The sequence below is a fragment of the Mauremys reevesii genome, linkage group 4 (assembly GCF_016161935.1).
Source record: "Mauremys reevesii isolate NIE-2019 linkage group 4, ASM1616193v1, whole genome shotgun sequence".
NCBI lineage: Eukaryota > Metazoa > Chordata > Testudines > Geoemydidae > Mauremys > Mauremys reevesii.
In genome coordinates this window covers 135,518,976-135,541,652 of record NC_052626.1, presented here as the reverse complement: position 1 = coordinate 135,541,652, position 22,677 = coordinate 135,518,976, and the positions used below count along the sequence as shown (strand labels likewise).

The 22,677-nt window shown below is 44.0% G+C and overlaps 1 protein-coding gene and 1 long non-coding RNA gene across 3 annotated transcripts in view; one reads left to right on the top strand and one right to left on the bottom strand.

Annotated features, from left to right (window-relative positions):
* The first annotated feature begins 1,874 nt into the window (after window positions 1-1,874).
* LOC120403925 lies at window positions 1,875-4,054 on the top strand. The gene is made up of 3 exons (XR_005597804.1): window positions 1,875-1,988; window positions 2,580-2,752; window positions 3,503-4,054. It is a non-coding gene; the product is annotated as an uncharacterized LOC120403925 (long non-coding RNA).
* Window positions 4,055-6,594: 2,540 nt separating this feature from the next.
* The window catches only part of LOC120403910 (complement receptor type 1-like), a 55,304-nt gene continuing 39,221 nt past the window's right edge, over window positions 6,595-22,677 (bottom strand). For both annotated transcript variants that reach the window (XM_039535860.1, XM_039535861.1), the window contains 10 exons: window positions 22,194-22,279; window positions 21,469-21,651; window positions 19,892-20,068; window positions 17,907-18,089; window positions 16,994-17,176; window positions 16,234-16,416; window positions 11,737-11,766; window positions 9,868-9,940; window positions 8,583-8,664; window positions 6,595-7,425 (listed from right to left, as the gene is read on the bottom strand). In XM_039535860.1, coding sequence (XP_039391794.1) covers window positions 8,586-8,664; window positions 9,868-9,940; window positions 11,737-11,766; window positions 16,234-16,416; window positions 16,994-17,176; window positions 17,907-18,089; window positions 19,892-20,068; window positions 21,469-21,651; window positions 22,194-22,279 — 1,177 coding nt within the window. In that variant the 3' untranslated portion in view covers window positions 6,595-7,425; window positions 8,583-8,585. The remainder of the gene's footprint in view (window positions 7,426-8,582; window positions 8,665-9,867; window positions 9,941-11,736; window positions 11,767-16,233; window positions 16,417-16,993; window positions 17,177-17,906; window positions 18,090-19,891; window positions 20,069-21,468; window positions 21,652-22,193; window positions 22,280-22,677) is intronic.

Here is a 22,677-nt window from a genome sequence, read left to right as displayed (position 1 = left end):
AAGAGTAAAAGGCTTGTTTGTCTAGAGACTGTCATCCATTGCCTGATGAAATTTCTCTGCAGCATGTCTTAGTCAGCACCTCTTTAGGGTCAAGACCTGTTTTACTTGCCAAACACATCACACAAACCTAGGGCACGGTGAACAGTAAGGTGTGAAGTGAATCCAGTGCTTGAAAAAAGTATGATGCACTTTGGAGTTCTTAATTGTTTCTTATATAAAATAGTGCACATTCAATGGAGACCCTGCAGTAGCCTGAATTAAGCAGAGAAAGAAAAGGCTGCATACTGAAGGCCAAAGCTTGAGCCCAGTGAATTCACTGGGAGTTTTGCCAGTAACTCCACTGGGACCAGAATTTAGACTTAAATCTACTGTTTTTGGTTTCAACTGACAGTTTTTAGGTTCCACTTTTTAATCATAAAAAAAGATATCACTTAGGGCTTGTCTGTAGGAGGAAGCTGACTGGCATAGCTGTAGCAGAAGAACTATTCTGGTATAATTCTACAAGGAGTATCCTTCTTTCAAATTAATTACACCTCTACCTTGATATAACGCGACCCGCTATAACACAAATTCGGATATAATGCGGTAAAGCAGCGCTCGGGGGGGGGGGGGGGGGTGCTGCACACTCCAGTGGATCAAAGCACGTTCAATATAATGCAGCTTCACCTATAACGAAGTAAGATTTTTGGCTCCTGAGGACAGCGTTCTATTGAGGTAGAGGTGTACTTTGGAAGAAACAGTTATTCAGTTATTCCAGAATAAAGTCACTTTTGTTGCAAGGTAGAGGTGTAATTAATTTGAAAGGAGGATACTCCTTGTAGAATTATACCAGAATAGTTCTTCTGCTACAGCTATGCCAGTCAACTTCCTCATATAGACAAGCCCTGACATCTTTTTTTATGATTCAAAAGTGGAACCTAAAAACTGTTTAAGTCTAAATTCTGGTCCCAGTGGAGTTACTGGCAAAACTCCCAGTGAATTCACTGGGCTCAAGCTTTGGCCTTCAGTATGCAGCCGTTTCTTTCTCTGCTTAATTCAGGCTACTGCCTTAATTTTCTATGAACAAACAACAACAACAAAATCCTAAACTTCCTCCTGAGGCTGCTTTATTGACTAATCGCCACAGCTATCTTCTTGAAAACATGTGTGTGTGCGCACGCGCGCTTGCCTGCGCCTGTGAAAAGGGCTCCATGACTGCTATGCCTGTATCTTTTTAGTATTACAGTAAAAGCTATTTTATCTGGCATGTTGGAGAAATGGGGGGTACCAGTAAATGCAAAATGCCAGTTAACTAAGAGGGAGGGAGTTTGGGTACAGGAGGGGACTCAAGGAAGTGGGTTGGGGCACAAGAGTGGTGGATCGGGGGGGCACGCTCACCTCCAGTGGCTCCCCGCAAGCAGCAACCTGTCTCACCTGCTCCTAGTGGAGGCCAATGGAAGCTGCAGAGCCAGCAAGATGGGGAAAACTTGTACCAATTATAGTGGGGTTGATACTGGTAAGTAGTCTAAGGGTTTTTCTACATGCAGAAATGGATTGGCATAACTAAGCAGAACAGTTATTTTCCTATAACTATGCCAGTGTAACTCCCCCAAAATTCTATGGGACAGTGGTTAAGCTACTCCTATGGGACACAGAGTTACTGGTTCAACTCCTTCCCTCTCCTGAGAAGGAGACTGAACTGGGAACTCCTTAGGTCTTTCCTCTTGCAGCTGCTCCACGTAAATTAAATAGTAATTGGGCCAAATTAAAGACAAGAAGCCTTCTACACTACAGCGGTTAGGCTACTCCCCTGGGAAACTCACAGTTGCTAGTTCACTCTTGCCTCTTGAAGCTGTTGCACTTCAATTAAATAGTAATTGGACCAACAAAAATAACTATAGCCCCGTGGGTCGGCTACTTACATAGAAAGTGGGAGAACCCAGTTCAAATCTTCCCTCGGCCTGTTAAGAGGAGGCTTGGACAAGGATGGATCACCTCCCAGGTGAGGGGTAAGAGGCCCCTGTTTAAATCCCCTCCTTTCTCAGGAGGTTCTTGTCTTTCTGGAAACAGAAGAGGTCTAAACAATGATCCCCCCACCTCTCAGGTTCCCTTGGGTGCAGGGGTCACGGGGTGGTCTGGTTGGGGGGGGAAAGAGGTCCTTGGGAGGTGGGATACCCCTGTTCAAATCCCTTCACAGAGGAGGGGTTTGAACAGGGGTCTCCCACAGCCTGACCCATGGAGGGGGGGGCAAAAGAGTGATTCACATTTTTGTACCCCCAGGTCTTAGCTAATTAAAAGAAGAGCCTACAGTGAGAGATGCCAAGCTAAACCCCTTCTCCTCCTCCTCCTGAGCAGGCAGAAAAAATGGAACCCATGTGTCATGTGAAGAGTCTACCCAATAGACTAGAGAGAGCTTCTCCTTCTTGCTTGGGCCCAATTAATATTTCATTTAAGCTCATATTGTCCTGTGACTACAAACTTTTGTTTTAACCAGTCAAAACATTATAGAAAAATGCATAACATATATATTGCCTGCAAATTTGGTCAAAAATGTTTCTATGCATTACAGCCGTTTTGGTGATTTTATGATTTTTTTTCAGAAGGGATGCCGAATAACGTTTAAACGTGAGGAGATGGAGAAGAACTGCACCACTTCCAGCATCAGCCGCCACCCTAGGGACGACCTTGCCTAATGCAACACTAACCTCGTTATCTCTAGACCAGGCCTGCACAACATAGGGTGCGCGTGGGCTCACTGTGCGGCCCACGGGGGGTGAGTAGGCAAGCGGCAGGTGAGGGGGGGGCTGAAGAGGCGGGGGGCAGTGGCGGGGGATAAGGAGGCGAGCCAGGTGGGTGGGGAGCTGAGGAGGCAAGCAGGTGGGCAATGGCGGGTGGTGAGTAGGGGGGGAGGGGGGGAGTGTTGAGGAGATGAGCGAGGAGTCAGTGGGTGACCTGTTCTACTGATCTAGTCTGGCTCCCATTCCCTCGCCAAAGGTTGCAGATGTCTGGAGGTGCCTGCCTTCCACGCCTTCCTCAGTCATTCAACAGGGCAACTGATTACAAAGTTGGGGGAAGATCTTATTCTACTTCTAGCAAAAATACATTTTTGTTTTACCTTAATTATACTACTTTAGGAGCCCACTATAACATATTACCAAGGTTCAATATCCCTGTTTCGGTGGGGCAGCGCTAGGGAAGGAGGGTTTGTTTCCACGGGGTGGGCGGTGCTCGGGGGGGTGCTGTGTTTTGGGGGGGTGGCACTAGGGGCGGCGCTGGGGAGGTCGGCGGGGCCGGGGGGAGGGGTTCAGCCCTCAGCTGTTTTCTTTGGAGTAACATGGCCCTCGCCGCTTTACGAGTTGTGCAGACCTGCTCTAGACTGATTTCTTGCCTGTGTATTTATACCTGCCTCTGGAAATTTCCACTACATTCATCTGACGAAATGGGTATTCACCCACGAAAGCTCATGCTCCGATTCTTCTGTAAGTCTATAAGGTGCCACAAGACTCTTTCTCGCTCTTTACAGATCCTGACTAACAGGGCTACCCCGCTGATACTAAGCCCCCTCTGGAAGCCTGGCCGGCAGACCCCTGCTCTGTCAATGGCAGACAGGGAAACGGATCCCAACCCACCGGGACCAGCCCCCAGTCTCCCCCCGCCGGATTCGCTCCCCTCCTGCACCTGGGAACAGCTGGAGCCCCAGCCCCTGCTCTCCCCGGCCAGCCCCGCCCAGGGAAAGGGGGGCCCGGGAAGCGCCCCCGACACTCACCCAGCGCTCCCCGGGAAAGCAGCGCGAGCACCAGCAGCGCCGAGAGACGCGGAGCCCAGCTCGGCCGAGGCAGCTCCATGGCGCCCACCAGCACCGCATTCGAGGACCACGCCCCGCCGCACACTGCGCATGTGCGGAACCCCGCCGTCGCCGTCGCCTATTGGATGGCGCGTGCCAGGGCGTAGGGGGCCGCGGGCACGCGCAGTGCTGCTACAGCCGCAGCTAAAGGGGCGAGGGAGCGAGAGGCCGCAGCTGCGCGCGCAGCTTAGCCGAGGCGTGGCCGAGCTGCTTCCCCCAGGGGAGCCTGGGGCGAAGCTCGCGCAGCGCGGCCCCGCCCCCCCGGAGGTGGCTGCAAAGGCCTCGCGGCGCCGCTGGCCCCTGGTTTGTCCCCAGCTCCGCTCTGGCACAAGCGGGGAGCGCAGCGTTCAGCCTCCGGCTGCGGGGAGCGAGAAGCCCGGGCCGGGGAGGCAGAAACGCGCCCGAGGGATTCGGGCCCGAGGGCTGCTCTCTGGGCGCTGGCAACTGCTGCAGTTCCACGCCCGAGCTTTGTGTCTCCGCTTTGCGGCGTGCTAGGAAAGCGCTGCTCGCAGGCGCGTGTCCCGTCTGGTTGGTGTTGCTGCTCAATGGCACAGGCACAGCAGCGTTGGAATAAAGGGGGAGTTAATCCCCCCCCCCATCGTCACAGCGCTTGTGGGGGGTTAATCATTGGCTGTGGGTGGGACAGTGCTAGGGTGATGGGTAGAGACAGGTCATCCTAGGAAAACCGTTGTTTAGTCCTAGTCCAAAAGCAGAGAGAGCAACATTTGCTCCAATAAGTGATGCTACTTAAAAGTTTGCTACTAAATGTTACACTAGATTTACTGTCTAAATATGAATAGATAGTGCTCTAGTAAATGAAACCGTGAATTCACATTACAGGGGCTCTTTTGGGTAATAATTGCTAATTTTGCCTCCTCAACCACTGAAGTCTGAGTATCACTGCTCTAAGCACTGAACATAAGCCCAGTGAGAGACTGTTTAATCTGTTTCTCTTCCTTTTCCTACCCTTTACCACCCCTTTTCCCAACTCTAACCACAACACTTAATTTGTGAGTTTGGTTGCAGTAGAGCTACTATATTGAAACCACTTTTTTAGTTTTACTTATCAGAATGCTTGTCAACTATAAGTCTCTCTGGCTTGTTCCAAGCAGTTTTTATAGTCTTAACTGTATTAGTTATTGAAAATGGGCTGAAAGATGCAGTGTCACCCCCATTTAGGAAACAAGTAATGAGGCTTTATAGTTCCTTCTTAAAAATGCATATTGAAGTATATAGTAGAATGCTTGAGAGATGCTTAGCTGACTTACCATCCCAGTGAACAGTCAGAAGGTGTGAAGCCAGATTTAAAAAAAAAAGGGAGGGGGGAGAAAGGTGAACAGACTAATGCACTTGTCTGTCTGTACAGAACAGGCCTGTCACTTTGGCCATTTTCTCCACAATTTAACCTAAATGTAAGTCACTGCACATTTGTCGGATCTTTTCAAACTACACTGCATTTACAATGATACTTTTCACCAATGCTGACCCATACTTGAGCTTAATACTGTTTCAAGATGTTGAAGAAAAAAATCTTTGCCTTATTGACTATGGGCTCCATATTTAATAGCCGAAGGCTTAAAGAGTAAAAGGCTCTTTTGTCTAGAGACTCTCAGCCATTGCCTGATGACATTTCTATGCAGCATATCTTAGTCTGTGAGCTCTTCAGTGTAGAGACCTGTTTCACTTGCCAAAAGCCTCACACAAACCTAGAGCACTGTGTAAACACCACAGGAACAGTAAGGTCTGAAGTAAATCCAGATGCTTGTAAAATGTATGATGCACTTTAGAGTTCTTAATTGTTGCTTATATAAAACAGTGCACATTGTTCAGACACCCTGCATTAAGCATAGAAAGAAAAGGCTGCATATTGAAGGCCAACGCTTGAGCCCAGTGAAATCAATGGGAGTTTTGCCAGTAACTCCACTGGGACCAGCTCTTAGACTTAAATCTACTGTTTTTGGTTTATCTGGCAGCTTTTGGGTTTCATTTTTTAATCATTAAAAAGATGTCACTTAGGGATTGCCTGTGTGAGGAAATTGATTATTCTGGTACAGCTATGCCAACTTTTGGTATAATTCCCTTGTGGACTCTCATTGTGGAAGAGTCCTCTTATTTCAAAATAATTACTTTGAAAGTAAACAATTATTCTAGAATAAAGTCACTTTTATTCCAGAATAGTGTGTCCACCTGAGGGAATTATACTGGAGTACAAGTGTTCCAGAACAGCTATTCTGCTTTAGTTATATCAGTCAACTTTCCCATGTAGAAAAGCTATTAGGCTACTTACCACTATCAGACAACCACACCATCATTGCTACAAGTCTCCTGGTAGCACAAGAGGCCTGGAGTTGACATGTGGTTTGTGAATCTGCCCATTCTTAATCCCTGGATCAAGGACAAAATGAGTCATAACATCTTTGTACTGCAACTGGCATTCACAAAGGCCTTCAATCAATGTATAATTGAGGGATTATTTTACTGCAAGATCAGTCCCTTTACCTGGTTTAAAGGAGGCATTTGCTTCTTCGTATGCAGGTTCTTTTAACTGTAGTTCAGATTAGAAATTCAGTGTAGGAACCTCTGCTCAAAAACATGGCAAGGTCTCCAAAGATGGAGGCATCATCAGTATCTTGCATCACAAGATTATCAAGATTGTTTTTAAAAATGTGTTGCTGTAAATTCACAAATCTCCTTTCCAAACAAATATTTTCCCCCTTATAGCAGTATTATAAATTCCAAACAACATTTTAAAGAAAGCTTTTGATTTAAAATCAGTATTAAAACATTTAATCTGTAGTTTCATTCCTATTAAGTCATTTTAAAGTAAGTGATCCAAGAAGAAAAAATTAAATATTGAAGGCAAAATTTCATCCTAGTCTTATTTTTAGAGGGGTTAAAAATTACAAAGGGTTGTAAAAAGTTGATTGTATCTCTACTATAAGGTGAAGGACATTAAGTGCTGTGTCTTTGAAGAGCAAGTAAAACTAAAAAGATAGAGGGTTGGCAGTCATGAAGCACTCTTATAAAATCCATGAACTCCTCAAAATTAAAGGTTCCTTTTTCACACACACAAGCTTCCCAGACTTTTCACTCAATGAAGTGGCACTCAATGAAGCATGCTCAGGAGGAAGTTCAGGGTCTTGTGCTTGCAGTTTCTAATCAAGGCAGGCTCAGCAGCCCTTGTGTCTTCTCCTCCTCCAGGTGACAGATTGCTTAGTCAACTGCTCAGAAACAAGAATTTCCATGAAAAGGAAAGAAGGCCAGAGCATAATCTGAGGAGTAAGCATCCTTGATGCTGCAGCGTGTCTTGTTCATTTCAGAAGTCTGCATGCAAGACGTTTTCATGGACAAACAGCAGGAGGGTATGAAGGAGGCCTAAAAGCTACAGTCTGGTGCTGTGTAAAGTTGATCTTAATGAACTAAACTGCTATAAGCATCTAATGGAAGCAGCTGCAGTAATAACGTCGCAATATGCTATGGCTTTGCATTTTCCCCTAGGGAACTTCGTTGCAAGAAGGTAAATTACCCACAAAGACGGTGAAGGAAATGCTTCCGTATTCTCCAGACAAAATACTCGACCATGATGAGAAGCGGTTTCCTGCCTGCAGAAAGGGATACACCAATGTTAAAACAAAACTAGGTTCTTCTATGCTCCTACCAATGTTTAGAAACATTTTATTGCAATTTTATTATTTTCACTTGGACAAAAAGTAATCTTTTTGAAAATTTTACATTTCCCAGGGAAAGATTCTCAGATCTTTTAAAAATCTGTTTACAACAAGTCAAAATAAATAGCACATTGTAAACTTGTACATGCTGTTCATGTAAAATTGTATTTCATGCTGTATAATGCACAATCAGGAGGTGGTGGGTATATTTGAAGTATAAAGGCAGATAGCTGTTGGTGCCATTATGTCAAGTGTCAGCATTCTAAAGAGAAGCAACACCAGCAAAAGTCGGTTTGCATTATGGACAGTGACAGCCACAGGACTAAATGCAGATTAAACTGTAAGTAGAGCAGCCACCACAACACACATTTAAGCAGACAGACCCAAAGAACTGTTTGAGCCTTCTTCTAGTGTGGTTAGAATAAGTTGTATAGAGAACAGATTTCCCTACAACTTTACAAACAAAACATGGTTTCAAAGCTAGGTAACATTTGACCCATGATTTCCATCTTCCTTTGTACTAGATGGAAACATAATTATATGCAAGTAATGCTTCAGAACTGATTCTGTTCTAGCTTCCAAAAAAGGGGTATGACATTGCAAATGTGATCTCATTTGCTACAAACAAAAGCTTAGGCAAACCAGAAGTGTTTGTGGTTACAACAGGTACTATTTTTATTCAAGCACCAGAGGAGCAAGAAGATTGGGAGAAAAGTAGTCATTTTCCATTCAACATACAGTGTCTTTGCATTAGAGCAGTAATATTCAGATCTCTATGGTTCAGGAGCCAAATTAACAATCATCATTACCTAAAGGAGCCACAGTAGTAGAAAATTAATATTATTCTCACAGCAAATAAGTTAATAACTCACTGCAAGTTGGAAATTGGCTAACATAGTAAAAGCATCCAGATTGGTTAATAACTTTTAATATGTGCTGCAAAGAACTACAGAAGACACAGAAAAGAGCCACTTACAGCTCTCAAGCCTCAGTCTGAGTATCACTGCATTAGAGTAAGTTTAGAGCACACATCATTCACCACAATTTTAACATTTTTATATTGAAGAAGGTGATTTAAAATAAGCCCATACCTGCTATGGTGCAAATGAAATTTTTTGTTCAGTTATGTGGGTCGAAGGTATCTGGTACTTGTTTTCATGTGTATAGTAATAGCTGAACAGTGGAGAGGAAAAATAAATTACATTTTCAAAGGAAAACTCTAATTTAGTTTCTTTTAAAAGGAGAGACGAAGTACATTTATATTTAGCCTCAAAATTAATTCCAGAGTTTTATGGCTGTTGAAGTTTGGAAAGTTGATCTGAAGATATTTGAGGTCTCACTGATAACATCAGAGGACACCAAGATTAATTAATTTACCAAGACGAAAGATGAGGAGGGTTCTGATATTAAAGCCTTCTGATATAAGAGGGCTGGTAGGAGTGGGGAGGGAAATCTTCATTGAAAGGTGATATGCAAAATAGGAAAAAATAGGGCTTATTCCATTTTAATGCTGTTTTGTTACATAGCCGAGCAGCCTCAATGGTTTTATTACTAGAAATTCAGTTATTGGCAACTAGAGAAATAATAAGGCTACCACAGGACATCACAAGAAACTGAACATAAAGCAAGTGGAAAGGATTTTGGACCAGACTGTTTAAGACACTTTGTTTACCACTATTTAAGCCTATTGTCTGACAGTTTGGAGAAGGGAGAGAAAGGGTTTTTGGGTTTTTTGTTGTTGTAATTTTTAAACACCTTCTGCCCCTGCAATTAAAGTTTGAGGGCTCACAATACACATTCTCAAAACTACTTCCATTCCTAGTCCCAGAAAGTCTTCCAACAAAACCTGAGAGAACCATGTTACATCGCTGATATTTCAAAGGTAAAAAAGAAGCAGGGGAAAAAGGAAAAAACAACAACAACCTTTTACATCCTTTTTCTCTTTTCAAATGTTAGTATATTACAGAGATGCGCCCTCCCTCCCACCCAAAAAAAATCCCTTTGGATATAAAGGGGGAAAATTCATCATGAGCCTTATTTCTTTGTATCATGCCAATATCCTGGTGACTGAAAATAATGTTTTGGGTTTATTTTTGTAAAAATACATTATAACAATGCTTCTTCCAGAGCAAAGAGACTAGGAGGGAGAGAAGTTTTTAAATATTATATATAAAGATTGGTATGTGAAGAACATTAAACTATCACCACCTGCAGACTCACAAAATTACGCTAGTGATTACCTATTTCTTTTGTCCCATTGTTGTATATGGAGATCATGATTCTTTTAATGAAATGTTTGGCCAGCATTAAACAGTGGAACGAAAGAACAGTTCATACACATATTAAAATGAATGGAAATTTAGAAAAATCCCTCACCCTGCATTCTGCTTAGTCATAATCCACATAATGATGGTCACCAGGAGAAGCAGCAGCACGCCACCTGCGATCCCTGAGAGAGAACAAGGAGAGAACTGAATTAGTCTGACAAATGGGCTTATGAAACACAGAAATAGTGGGTATTATTGGCCTTTGCAGATTTTTAATTAACTCACAAAATCCCAAACAAAGTTAAGAGGTAATGGCATTCCTCTATCTGTACCACAATTTCACACATACAGAATGGGAAGAGACTGTCTAGGAAGGAGTACGGCAGAAAGGGATCTAGGAGTTATAGTGGACCACAAGCTAAATATGAGTCAACAGTGTGATGCTGTTGCAAAAAAAGCAAACAAGATTCTGGGATGCATTAACAGGTGTGTTGTGAGCAAGGCACGAGAAGTCTACTCTATGCTGGTTAGGCCTCAACTGGAGTATTGTGTCCAGTTCTGGGCACTGCGTTTCAAGAAAGATTTGGAGATGGTCCAGAGAAGAGCAACAAGAATGATTAAAGGTCTTGAGAACATGACCTATGAAGAAAGGCTGAAAGAATTGGGTTTGTTTAGTCTGGAAAAGAGAAGACTGAGAGGGGACATGATAGCAGTTTTCAGGTATCTAAAAGGGTGTCATAAGGAGGAGGGGGAAAACTTGTTCACCGTAGCCTCTAAGGATAGAACAAGAAGCAATGGGCTTAAACTGCAGCAAGGAAGGTTTAGGTTGGCCATTAGGGGAAAGTTCCTAACTGTCAGGGTGGTTAAACACTGGAATAAACTGCCTAGGGAGGTTGTGGAATCTCCATTTCTGGAGATATTTAAGAGTAGGTTAGATAAATGTCTATCAGGGATGGTCTAGACAGTATTTGGTCCTGCCATGAGGGCAGGGGACTGGACTCGATGACTTCTTGAGATCCCTTCCAGTCCTAGAATCTATGAATCTATAAAGGTTTCTGAATCCTGAGTTATTGTCTGTGTTTACAAAGTTAACATTTCATATTGTACCCTTCTCAGGTTTTGATCTTTAGGCAAAAACATAACATTACTGCATTCAAAAAGTTCACTGTGAATAAGACCATCTATTAGTGTTTAAATATAATATGTGGATTCATAGTGGCACAAACAAAAGGAGATTTACACCATGCACAAATGGGTCACCATTCACAACCCATTGTCTAAAACCTAGAGCACTTCAGACTGCTTGAAATGAGGAGATCAACTATGTTCTAGTATATGAAAAACCCAAGGTACTGTGCTGCTGTAGCACATTAGTGTAGACGCTACCTATCCCATTTACGTAAGTAATTTACCTCCCCAAAAGGTGGTAGCCAGGTCAATGGCAGAATTCTTCCATTGATCTTGCACTGTCTATGCAGGGACATAGGTTGGCTTACCAACTCCATTCCGGTGTGGATTTTTCACACCCCTTACTGACAGTGAAACTGAGCTAATATTTTAGCGTAGACCAGACCTGAGCCAGGTGCTCTAGAGGAAGCCCTACAGTAAAATTGAAGAATGCTAACAAAGCCGACAAAAATCTTAGGCCAAGTGGCTTTGGTGAATACGTTTTTTGGACATAAAATAGTTGCTGGGTTCTAGACAATGTAATCTCAAGCCTTAGGGAACTCCACCAGGAAGTGAGGTTTTTAAAAAGAGTCTGATTATGGAGGTACTGTACTTTTTCTGGTTCACATGTAGTCTCGTGGAGAAGCAAAGGTTTGAAAGCTGGGAAACTGACTCTATAAAGAAGGTTTAGAAACAATGGGCCAGATGTTCAACTAGTGTAAATCAGCATAGCTCCACTGAAGTCAGTGGAGCTATTTCTATCTACCCTACCTGTGAATCTAACCCCAAGTCTTTGTAGTAAACTACTTACCGAGGACTACTGAGATGAAGTTATAGGAACCTAGAATGGGAGGGAGAAGGGAGAAAAAAAAATTGAACTACTATAATATGAAAGAGGAATCACAACCACATGATTTCTTCAAAAATATTTATCCAAACATTTTCTGTATTTCAGGCATGTTACAGATTTTATTGGTGAGAACTAGAAAGCAACATTTATGAAAAGCCCTCCCCATAGTGCCAGCTATATAGAAAGGTCCTTGCAACTTTTAAAGGGCGGTAAACCACTGTAACCCAATTGCCTCTTCCAGCACAGTATTGAGTGGCTGAGTAAGAAATAAGCTCTTTCAGTTCACCTGCTAAATTAACCACATATCAACTGTGAGGGTCTTGGGAGCACGTCACACACACACTGAATTAAGCTGACAGGACAAAGTTGTTGCTTACTGATAGGGAGAAAATGTTAAGCAGAGAATAAGGCATATTTTGAAAACTCCAACCTAAATGCAGTGAGTTTTACACAGAATAACACAACTATTGTGAAAAGCTCCCTTAGAGAGCCAATCAGCACAGCAAGACAAAGCCATGGTTGTAACACTGATTGGTGGTCTCTACATAGTCAAAACACTCAAACCATATTAGGACATCGTATTATATTTTAGACAGGCCTCAAGTTGAGAGAATTTGCTTTTTACCTTTCCATATTTAGGGCCCGTCTACACACAAAATTCACAGTGGTTTAAGTTAAATCAGACTTTATATCAATTTAGTTAACCGGGTGCAAGCTTCTGTGTGGGCACACTTATATCTGTTTGAAAATTCTTATATTAGTTTAGCTTGCATTCATAATGTATAGGTGCAGGCTAAACGGATATAAGCCAAGTAGGAATTGCTTTGAGTGCCTACACACAAAGTTACACTAGTATGATTAAATCTGCTTTAAAAAAAAATAGCACCTTTAGTTAAGCCCTTGCAACTGTGTGGGGAGACCAGGTATTAGTCCTTTCATTGTACATGTCATGAAACAACTGATGCAGATATATTCAGGAGACATATACACACTGAGTTCATTTTGGGTACCAGTGTAACTTTGTTCAAATAAAAATTTGAAAACCTTACATACAATCTCTTTTCTATCCTAGATAGGTACTGTCTATGCAGCCAAAGAAACATTTTACCTTGTCTGCACACAAACGTGCACTGGTTTAACTAAATCAGGTTTTAAAAAAGACCTGTCTAGTGTTGGAAATCTCTGTGTAAGGCAGGCCTCAGAATAGACAGGGATTTGTGTTGCAGATTCTGCAAAGGGCAAATCTCATTTCAACCTCTATTTTCATTTGACCACTAGGTGGAAACCTAACACAGGGAATAAAAATCAGATATTCACCATCTACTGTTAAGCTTGCTACAGTCTCATCACAGCAAAGACTTAACTCATGAGCATGAATTTTTCCCATTTATTCTATACATACTGGGTCTACAGACTGGCACAGGAGGATCCCAGGTAAAGTCATGTTGCAGGGCCGGCTCCAGACCCCAGAGCGCCAAGCGCGCGTGTGGGGCGGCATTTTGCCGGCAGGGCGGCAGACGGGTCCGGCGGACCTTCCACAGTCATGCCTGCGGGAGGTCCACCGGAGCCGCGAGACCAGCGAACCTCCCACAGGCATGACTGCGGAGAGTTCGCTGGTCCCGCGGCTCTGGTGGACCCTCCGCAGGCACGTCTGCAAGAGGTCCCCTGGAGCCGCGGGACCGGCGACTGGCAGTGCGCCCCCTGCGGTGCGCCAGCCTGCTTGGGGCGGCCAAAATCCTAGAGCCGCCCCTGCATGTTGGCACTGTATCAGACTGCTGCCTTCCAACACATAACCATTGTCACATTCCAGAGTAACATTAGTTCCAAATCGATATGTAGTTCCCACTACTGCCTTCTTCCCACCTTGAACTTCTGGGAATGCACATCTGATCTCTGAAATAAAGGTCAGCAAAAACAATATTTCAAGAAGAGGAGGAAAGTAAGTTGCAGAAGATGAGATTGCAGTTTTTTTGAAGGTGTAGTCAGGGCCATCCCTAGAGGGGTGGGACTGACTGTGGAGGGCCAATCGCACCAGCCTGCGGGGCCCACCAAAGTATGGGGCCAGGACCAGTCACCCTGATTCGCCGTACCCAAGGGACGGCTCTGGGTGTAGTTATATTCACTTATAAAAGTGACAAGAACCAACATGTAATCCTATTACTGTACCAAGGTGTAATTTGCTGCCTTGTCGCTGGAGGAATGAAGAGATACAGGGCAAAATCCTGGCCCAATGAAGTCAGTGGGAGTTTTACCAGGATTTCAATTCATAGTCTGTTTCAGTCATTAGTTTTTATGCCTAGCTCAGTACTGCGTTGAAGCAGGAGAAAGATGTCAAGCTCTTCAAGGCAGGCAACTGCCATTTTATTTTTAGTTGCTTTGCAGGAAAAAACCCATTAAGTCATTTCTGTTAATGTTTTGTAGAACAGCGCAAGCATGACAGGTCAAAATCAGAAAGGCTAAGGAACAAAATGCATTACACATAGCAAGGGACATAAAAGGGACTAAGAAGAGGTTCTTTAAATACATTAGGAGCAAGGAGAAAGACAACGGAAATTGTAGGTCATCTAGATACTGGGGAAAGAGAACTAATTGATGACATCAAGAAGGTTCAGGTATTTAATGCCTATTTTGCTTCAGTCTTCACTGAAAGGTTAATGGTGACCAGATACTGAATATTAACAAGAAGAAGGAAGGAAGACAAGCCAAAACAGGGAAAGAACAGGAGAAATAACATTTGGATAAGTTTCATGCATTCAAGTCAGCGGGGCTTGATGAAATTAATACTAGAATAATTAAGGAACTAGCAGAAGCACTCTCAGAAATATTAGTAACTATAGTCAAGAAGTCATGAAGGATGGGTGAGGTCATAGAGGTGTGGAAGAAGGGCAAACACAGTACCTGTCTTTAAAAGGGGGAACAAAAAGGACCCTGGGAATTATATACCAATCAGCCTAACTTCGATATCTGGAAAAGATACTGAAATATTAAACAATATATAACTACCTGGAGAATAACAGGATTATAAAGACTAGCCCTCATGGATTTGCCAAGAACAAATCATACCAACCAACCTAATTTCCTTCTTTAACAGGGTTACTGGCCTAGTATATAGGTGGGAAGAAGTAAACGTGATATATCTTGATTTTAGAAAAGCTTTTCACACCGTCCTATATGACAGGGATTCTCAATCTTTTTCTTTTTGAGGCTCCCCCAAAACATACTATAAAAACTCCATGGCCCACCTGTGCCACAACAACTGGTTTTCTGCATATAAAAGCCAGGGCCGGCGTTAGGTAGAAAGCAGGACAACTGCCCAGGGCTCCATGTCACAGGGACCCCCGACAAAGCTAAGTTGTTCAGGCTTTGACTTCAGCTCCCAGTGGCGGGGCTCAGGGCCCCAAGCTTCAGCCCCATGCAGTGGGGCTTCAGCTTTCTGTCCTGGGCCCTAGTGAGTCTAGCACTGGTCCTGCTTGGTGAACCTCCTGAAACCTGTTTGAGGCCCCTTCAGGGGCCCCAGACCCCTGGTTGAGAACCACTGCTATATGACATTTTGAATAAGAAAACCATGGAAATGTGGTCTAGATTAATTTACTATAAGGTGGGTGCAAAACTGGTTGAAAGACCGTACTCAAAGAGTAGTTATCAATGGTTTGCTGTCAAACTGGGAGGGCGTATCTAGTGGCGTCCTGTAGGGGTCAGTGTGCTGGGTCTGGTACTAATCAATATTTTTATTAATGAGTGGGATAATAGAATGGAGAGTATGCATATAAAATGTGCAGATGACACCAACTTGGGAGGTGTGCAAGCATTTTGGAGGACAGGATTAGAATTTAAAATGACCTTGACAAACTTGAGAATTGGTCTGAAACAAGATGAGAGTCAAGAAAGACAATTGCAAAGTACTTCACTTTAAAAGGAAATATCAAATACACAACTACAAAATGTGGAGTAACTGGCTAAGTCATAGTACTGCTGAAAAGAATTCAGGGGTTATAGTGGATCGCAGATTGAATATGAGATCCACATACTCATTTTCAGTCGTGCCTTACAGCAGTGAGGCAAACACACATCAGGGGTAAAGTTTACTACCTACCTTCCCTTCCATCGCATTTACACCCCCCAGATACCTTTAGCTTCATTTTCATTAGTATTTCTACACTATTCCATCTTTCTGCTAACACTTTTATAAATCCTTTCAACTGTAATCTTGTCCGGCAGTGCTCAGAGAGCCGTGCTCTCCACTGGCATCAGTGCGCAAGTTCCACTGAAGTCAACTGAGCTTCTTGTGCCGGCAGTGATTATAGCCCTGTGTGTCTCCCTGGGAGAATTTATTCCCAGCTGTGAATTGTGTTATATTAGCTGGTGTGTCTGAACATTCTCTTTCTCTCATTTTAAATCCTGTTGGGTGACTGACACACCTAGAGCCAAAGGGAAGAAGCCAACTGAAAATCCATTCACCTTCACATAGAGGAGAAGAGTGGCTCCAAGTTCCAGATGTGGTACAATAGATCGAAGCCTCTCCACGGAGGACGTAGCCAGGTTCACAGCTGTAGTTCACATATGTTCCACTGGGGAAAGCTGCCAATGGCTTGGCATTGTGTTTCCCTTTGACAATGACCGGAGGTGCGGGACACGGCAACTCTAACGGGGGAGAGCGGAAGAAGAATATTTCAGTGAAAATCTGAATCCTGTTCAAGAAGAGTTAAAATAGGCTGGTCTGCAGGATGGGGGAAAGCCCAGGATGCATGAGTTATGTCACACCCTCCATTGCACCAGTGATGCAACACATCCAAAAAAGATTAAATATCACCTGCCTAGATTCACCCTTCACCCACACACTCAGATTTTCCCAATCTGCTACTTTTCTGTTCCTACGAATCTCCCTTGACTCCCTTAAGAATCAAAAATAGAATTTGTTGAGAGGAAGATGAGTTTTGTTGATTTGTGTTTCCATTCACACCTTTGGGACGCTCAGTGAGACAGACCATTGCCAGATCTCTGTCTGTCAGGAGGGCAGGGCAGGATGCAGGGGATCAGTTATCACAGTGACGAGCACAGTCAAGAGATCAGGGGGTAAGTGGATATTTGTATTTTCCCCATTCACAGCTGAAAAGTGACCCCAGGATTCAAAGGAAGTTTATTTTTTAGCCTTCAAGCACAACCCTACCAGATGTTGATCATCTCAGTTGCTCTGCAGTCAACCCTGATTCACACTTACCCTGTATGCAGGCTGGAACAGGAAGATCCCAGGTTCTGTCATCTCGGCACTGAATCTGACGGCTGCCATTCAGAGTGTAGCCAGGATCACATTTAAACCTAACCGTGTCCCTGGGTCTATAGACAGGTCCATGTTCAGCAACTTTTCTTCCATGCTGGATTTCTGGGGTGATGCAGAGAACCTCTGAAATTGAAAAGGTGCAGAAGGCGTCAGCCTGCCCGGCAAGCAGTGCTATTCAACGGGCACTTCGTACCTGTGCTCTGCACTGGCTGCCTACCATTTTCTGGGGAGAGTTGATGGTGTTGCTTTTAACCTCTAACATGCAAACGCTTTAGTGCTAGCCTGCCTAATACCACATCCCACGGGTACCATACTGCTCTTCTCGTGGTGAATAGAAGCCCCAGATGGATACTTCTCAGTGACAGAGAGCAGGGCTGGTGGGAGAGCTCCCTGTGAGGGACCCTCAATTTGGTACCTACTCCTTGCACTTGGTGTTAAACAGTACAGGCCTGTTTGCCTTTAGGACACACACACAAATCTTTCCTGTTCGCTCATCGTCTAGCAAGGGAAGAGATTGGAGGCAAAGATCTCTCTGTCTGCCTGTGTGTGTGAGGGGAGCGTGGATATTCATTTCTAGTTTTTGTAATTCATGTCAAGTGTGCCTAGGGTTTCAGACAGACACTTTTAAAAATATTTTCCTTGTGGGTGTTTATCTGTGCACACGCATGTAGGAATGCAGAGTGTGGATACAGTGCCTTTATTTTCAAAAGCATTTATTTCACCATGTGTCTAATTAAATGCAGCTTTAATTCCCTGCTATTAATTGTGCTGCACTGGTGAGCTTGTCTTTCATGTTAAATCCTGTGGTAGGAGCTTCTTCCTCTTAGTTCTAGGTAACAGAACATAAACACACCTTCACACTGAGGGGGGGGAGGGCTCCAAGTTCCGGATGCCGTACAATAAATAGATGCCTGCCCAGTAAGGGAATAGCCGGGCTCACAGCTGTAATTTACAGACGTTCCAGTGGTGAACACTGCCAAGTCCCGGCTGCTGGGCTTCCCGTTGGTGATGGCTGGAGGAGAGGGACACCGCAGCACTACAGGGAGGGAAGAGAGTCTTAACTGAACCAGAGCTCATGCAGGCTAATTTATAGGAGGGAAAAGATCCACAGGCTTGTTTTGAGTTGTGCCCAACACAACAGCAGTGAGGCTAATGCACACCAGGGGTAAAGCTACCTACCTCCAATCCCTCCACCTCATTCACATCCCCCCAAATACCTATATAGCGTGATGAGTCAGTCGTGTTTCTTGACATACACAGACATGTTCCCAACCATCTTAGTAAGGCTCCAACAGCTACTTCCACTGTATATTTTGTGTTTGCAATGGAAATGCTACAACTTTGGGATAATTTATTGGTTGCTTAGTTGGGGTCCCTTATCTTGAGAGGGGAGTTAAGTTGGCAAATCTGGCCAGGACTTAGTTCTGCAGGGATCTTTTTGGACCATGGAAAAACCCAGATACTATGGAGAGGAGCATGGGAAACACTGGGATAGCTATACAGATAATTGCAATTCCCTTTCAGATCTCAAAACTCATCCTAGAGTCCTTTTGGCCTCCATGCTCAGCCCTGCCAGATCTTACTCTTCACTGTGATGATGCCCCCATAAGGCTTTATGGAAATAGGCTTATGAATATATATGACATACTAGAATATGTTCTGTGCTACATATGCCATGTAACATATCTATGTGAAGGTTATGATATACTGAATCTATTAATCCTATTTGTATGCATGTATCATTTTTGTATTCAAAGTTATGAATATTGGCCGTGTACTGGCTTGATTTCTAAATAATCTTAGAGCATTTGGTCAGTTCCTGGAGAAAGGAATTTGCAAAGTTAAGTGCCCAATCAAGAAGCACTTAAGGAACAATGCATCTTGGAATGCTCCAGTCCCCATAAGAAGTCTTCCTGGAGACATTCAAGATATCATGTGGGCAATGGCTTCTTCCTGTAAACACTGTGAGTCATGCATGGACATGTGACTTGTCCAGGTGACTTCAGAACTCCATCTTGGAGCTGGACTTTGCATAGGAGGGGGTCTTCACCCACAAGAGAAAGTCTATTTAAGCCCATGGAGACCCCCTCCATTTTGTCTTCAGCCGGCTAAAGAGGGAGAGCCTCTCCACCTCTGAAAGAAACTGGAACAAAGGACAGTCACCACAGGGCGGTGTGAGTGATTGCTGGACCCAGACTACCACAAGACTAGTCTGTAAAAGGAAGCTTACTGGAACTGGTGAGATCTTATCTGTATTCAGTTTTCTTAGGCATAGACTTGCGTGTTTTATTTTATTTTACTGGGTAATTCACTTTGTTTGGTCTGTTACTACTTGGAACCACTTAAATCCTACTTTCTATATTTAATAAAATCACTTTTTACTTACTAATTAACCCAGAGTATGTATTAATACCGGGGGGAGGGTGGGGCCAACAGCTGCACATCTCTCTCTATCAGTGTTAGAGAGGGTGAACAATTTATGAGTTTACCCTGCATAAGCTTTATACAGGGTAAAACGGATTTATTTGGGTTTAGACCCCACTGGGAGTTGGGCATCTGAGTGTTAAAAATAAGAACACTTCTGTAAGCTGCTTTCAGTCAAGCCTACAGCTGCTAGGGGACGTGGTTCAGACCTGGCTCTGGGTTTGCAGCAGGCTAGCAAGTCTGGCTCAAACCAGGCAGGGCACTGAAGTCCTAAGCTAACAGGGCAGGAAAGCAGGGGCATAAGTAGTCTTGGCACATCAGGTGGCAGCTCCCAAGAGGTTTTATGTGATCCAACCCATCACAATCACAATGGAATCAAAGATAACCCACCATCAAAGCCTTAGTCACACTTACTTCTTTCACAGACAGGGACAGGAGGATCCCATCTACCATCATCTTGGCACTGAGTCTCGGGGCTGCCACTCAAGGTGTAACCAGGGTCACATTCGAACACAACGAGGTCTCTGGGTCTGTAGGCAGGCTGTACCCCATTTGTTCTTCCATTCTCCACTTCTGGGCTTACGCATGTCACTGAAAGGGAAAGCATAACAAACCCTTTAGACTCTAACACACGTGTGGGATGGAATGGGCAGTTTACCCACTGAGCCATTTCCTTTGACAAGTCTTCTACTTCACTTTCATAAATATTTCTACACTCTGACATCCTCTTGTCACCTGTGTCAATTCTTTCAGCGTGAACGTTACTGAGCTGCACTCCCAGAACCATTCACCACTGCATCCACTTGTACCAAAGCTACTGTAGTTAAAGGAGCTCCTCTTGCCAGCAGTGACTTTGGCCTGTGTTTTTGACTGGAGGTTTAGTCCATAGCTGTGAAATTTGCTGAATTGATGGCTTGTCTCGAAGTTCTATTTAAATCCTTTTGTGTGTCTGATGCACCGAGCGAGGCAAAGGGAAGCAGCCAACTGAACAGAAACGCACCTTCACACTGAGGGTGGGGGTTGCTCCAAGCTCCAGTTGCTGAACAATGAAATTATGCCTCCCCAAAAAGGGAGTAGTCAGGATCAGAACAGTAATTTACAGACACCCAAAACCCAGAAAAAAATATCAGCCTCCTTTAAGCATCTCAAGTTGGACAATCAAAAAAATCACTGGACAATTTAGGCTCACTATTTAGTGTGTTACATTGCAAGAGCTAATGGCCTATTGCTTTTCTGAATCTTTTACTCATTTGTAACAATCTCGGCCCCACCCCATTATAGAAAAGAGCTTGACTGCAAGACCACTGTCGGGGGGAAAACAAAAATTAGTTCATAATTATTCAGCATGCGGAAACTAGAGGGTCATCATCCACCTCCAAAGGAAGAGTGAAAAGTGAGTGTAGTTACTGGAAAGCCTGCTCATAATTGATAAAAATAGTGAAATTCAGCTGCGGAAGCAGAAATACCTGCAAAAGCTGTGGTGGACCAAGAAGTTATTGAATATCATCTTGTAAATCACTTCCAGTTCCCATTTCAAGATGGGACATGAAGATCCTGAGCAGAGGAAGATAAAAGTGCTCTGCTTTCACCTTTAAGTTACAGAAATTCCCCTCAGCAGACCCATGGCTCTTGCCAACTTGGGTCACTTCTCACAGCTGGTGCAGTTTGAGGAATCATAACCGCCAAATGCATTGTGGGGAAGCACAAGGATTGCAATAAAACAGAAGGGACAAAATTACTCATCTGGCATCCCCACTGCTCTCAGAGCCCTGTCCCCAACCTGGTTCATTTCTTATTCTCTGGGTGTGTTCCTAACAATTGGGACCATCCACTTCTCCCATCAAACCAGTCTGTAAAGTCTCTTGATTTGAGATGAGCATCAGGCAGGACAGATCCAGACTGGGTTAGTGTTGGAGGTGCTCACAGATCAGACAGAAGGGAAACCTGTTTCTAGATGCATAATATGAACAAATCAGAGTTTTGACACTTGCCTGGCTCACAGACCGGCAAAGGTGGATCCCACATGTCATCAGTTTGGCACTGACTCAGACTGTGACCCTTCATGGTGTAGCCGGGATCACACTCAAAGGTAACACTGTCTTTATACAAATAGACACGTCTGTCACCAGATACTCTTCTTCCATTCCGGATCTGTGGAGCTGGGCATCTAACCTCTGGAAAAAGAAACGCTTTAGCTGAAACAGGGCCAGAGAGGAAGAAACAAATGTCTGCAGCCTACGTAGCTCTCAAACCTTTTTTAGGCTTTCAGCATTTTCCATGTCACTTGTTGCACTAGCCTATATTACTCCTACTTGAAACTACAGATTGTTGTGGGAAATTTGGAGGACGACCCTGGGACAAGGAGATGGAGATACACTGGTCACAGCGTAGGTCCCAACAAGTGTTCTCTCCTCAAAGAGTGTCCTCTGTACAATCCCCCTCACATATGCCTATAATCCTGAGAGGCTCTTGTGGCTAATGTACTGGCTCGGGACTTGGAGATCTGGTTTAAATTTTTGGCTGTGCCACTGACCAAATCAGTATATCACGCTGGATAACTAATCTCTCTGTGCCTTATTTCTCCCTCTCTAAAGTGGAGATCATAATTCTTCCCTCCCTCTTAATTAACATTTGTGAGGCAAGCAAATGGGCACATGTAACAACATGGATGGACAGCTGTGACCTGCACCTGGATGGACATTTGTAATTTACTTACTCTCACAAATGGGAACTTCATCAGTCCATGCAACACGCGTGCCATAAATCTCACACCGTCTGTAAGGCTGTCCAATCAACCGGTGCCTGGAGTTAGGCAGAGGGGGTTATCAGTTGTTACCTAGTCCTTTGGTTAGGAGTTCTCCTGTGAAGCTCAGTTATTTGGGAAGCTCTTCTCCCGAGCAACAGCAGATGGGGACCAACACCACCAACTACCCTGAGTGATGATCATAGGAGAAAAGGCTCCTTGCCAATTCGGAACTCCCCAGCCCCCTGTAGAATTAAATCCTGGAACAGAATCCTATGTAGGCCCAATGAGCTGGCATTCCTTGAGCCAGGGGATCCAAATGTCCTTCCTGTGCTGTCAAGTCCTCCTCACCACATCAGCATAATCATTCCCCACCATGGAATCACAAGCCACAGGCAAACTAGTAACAGCATTTTCTCCCAGCTCTTTCTGGCAGGTTGCTGCAGGAGGGGTATTA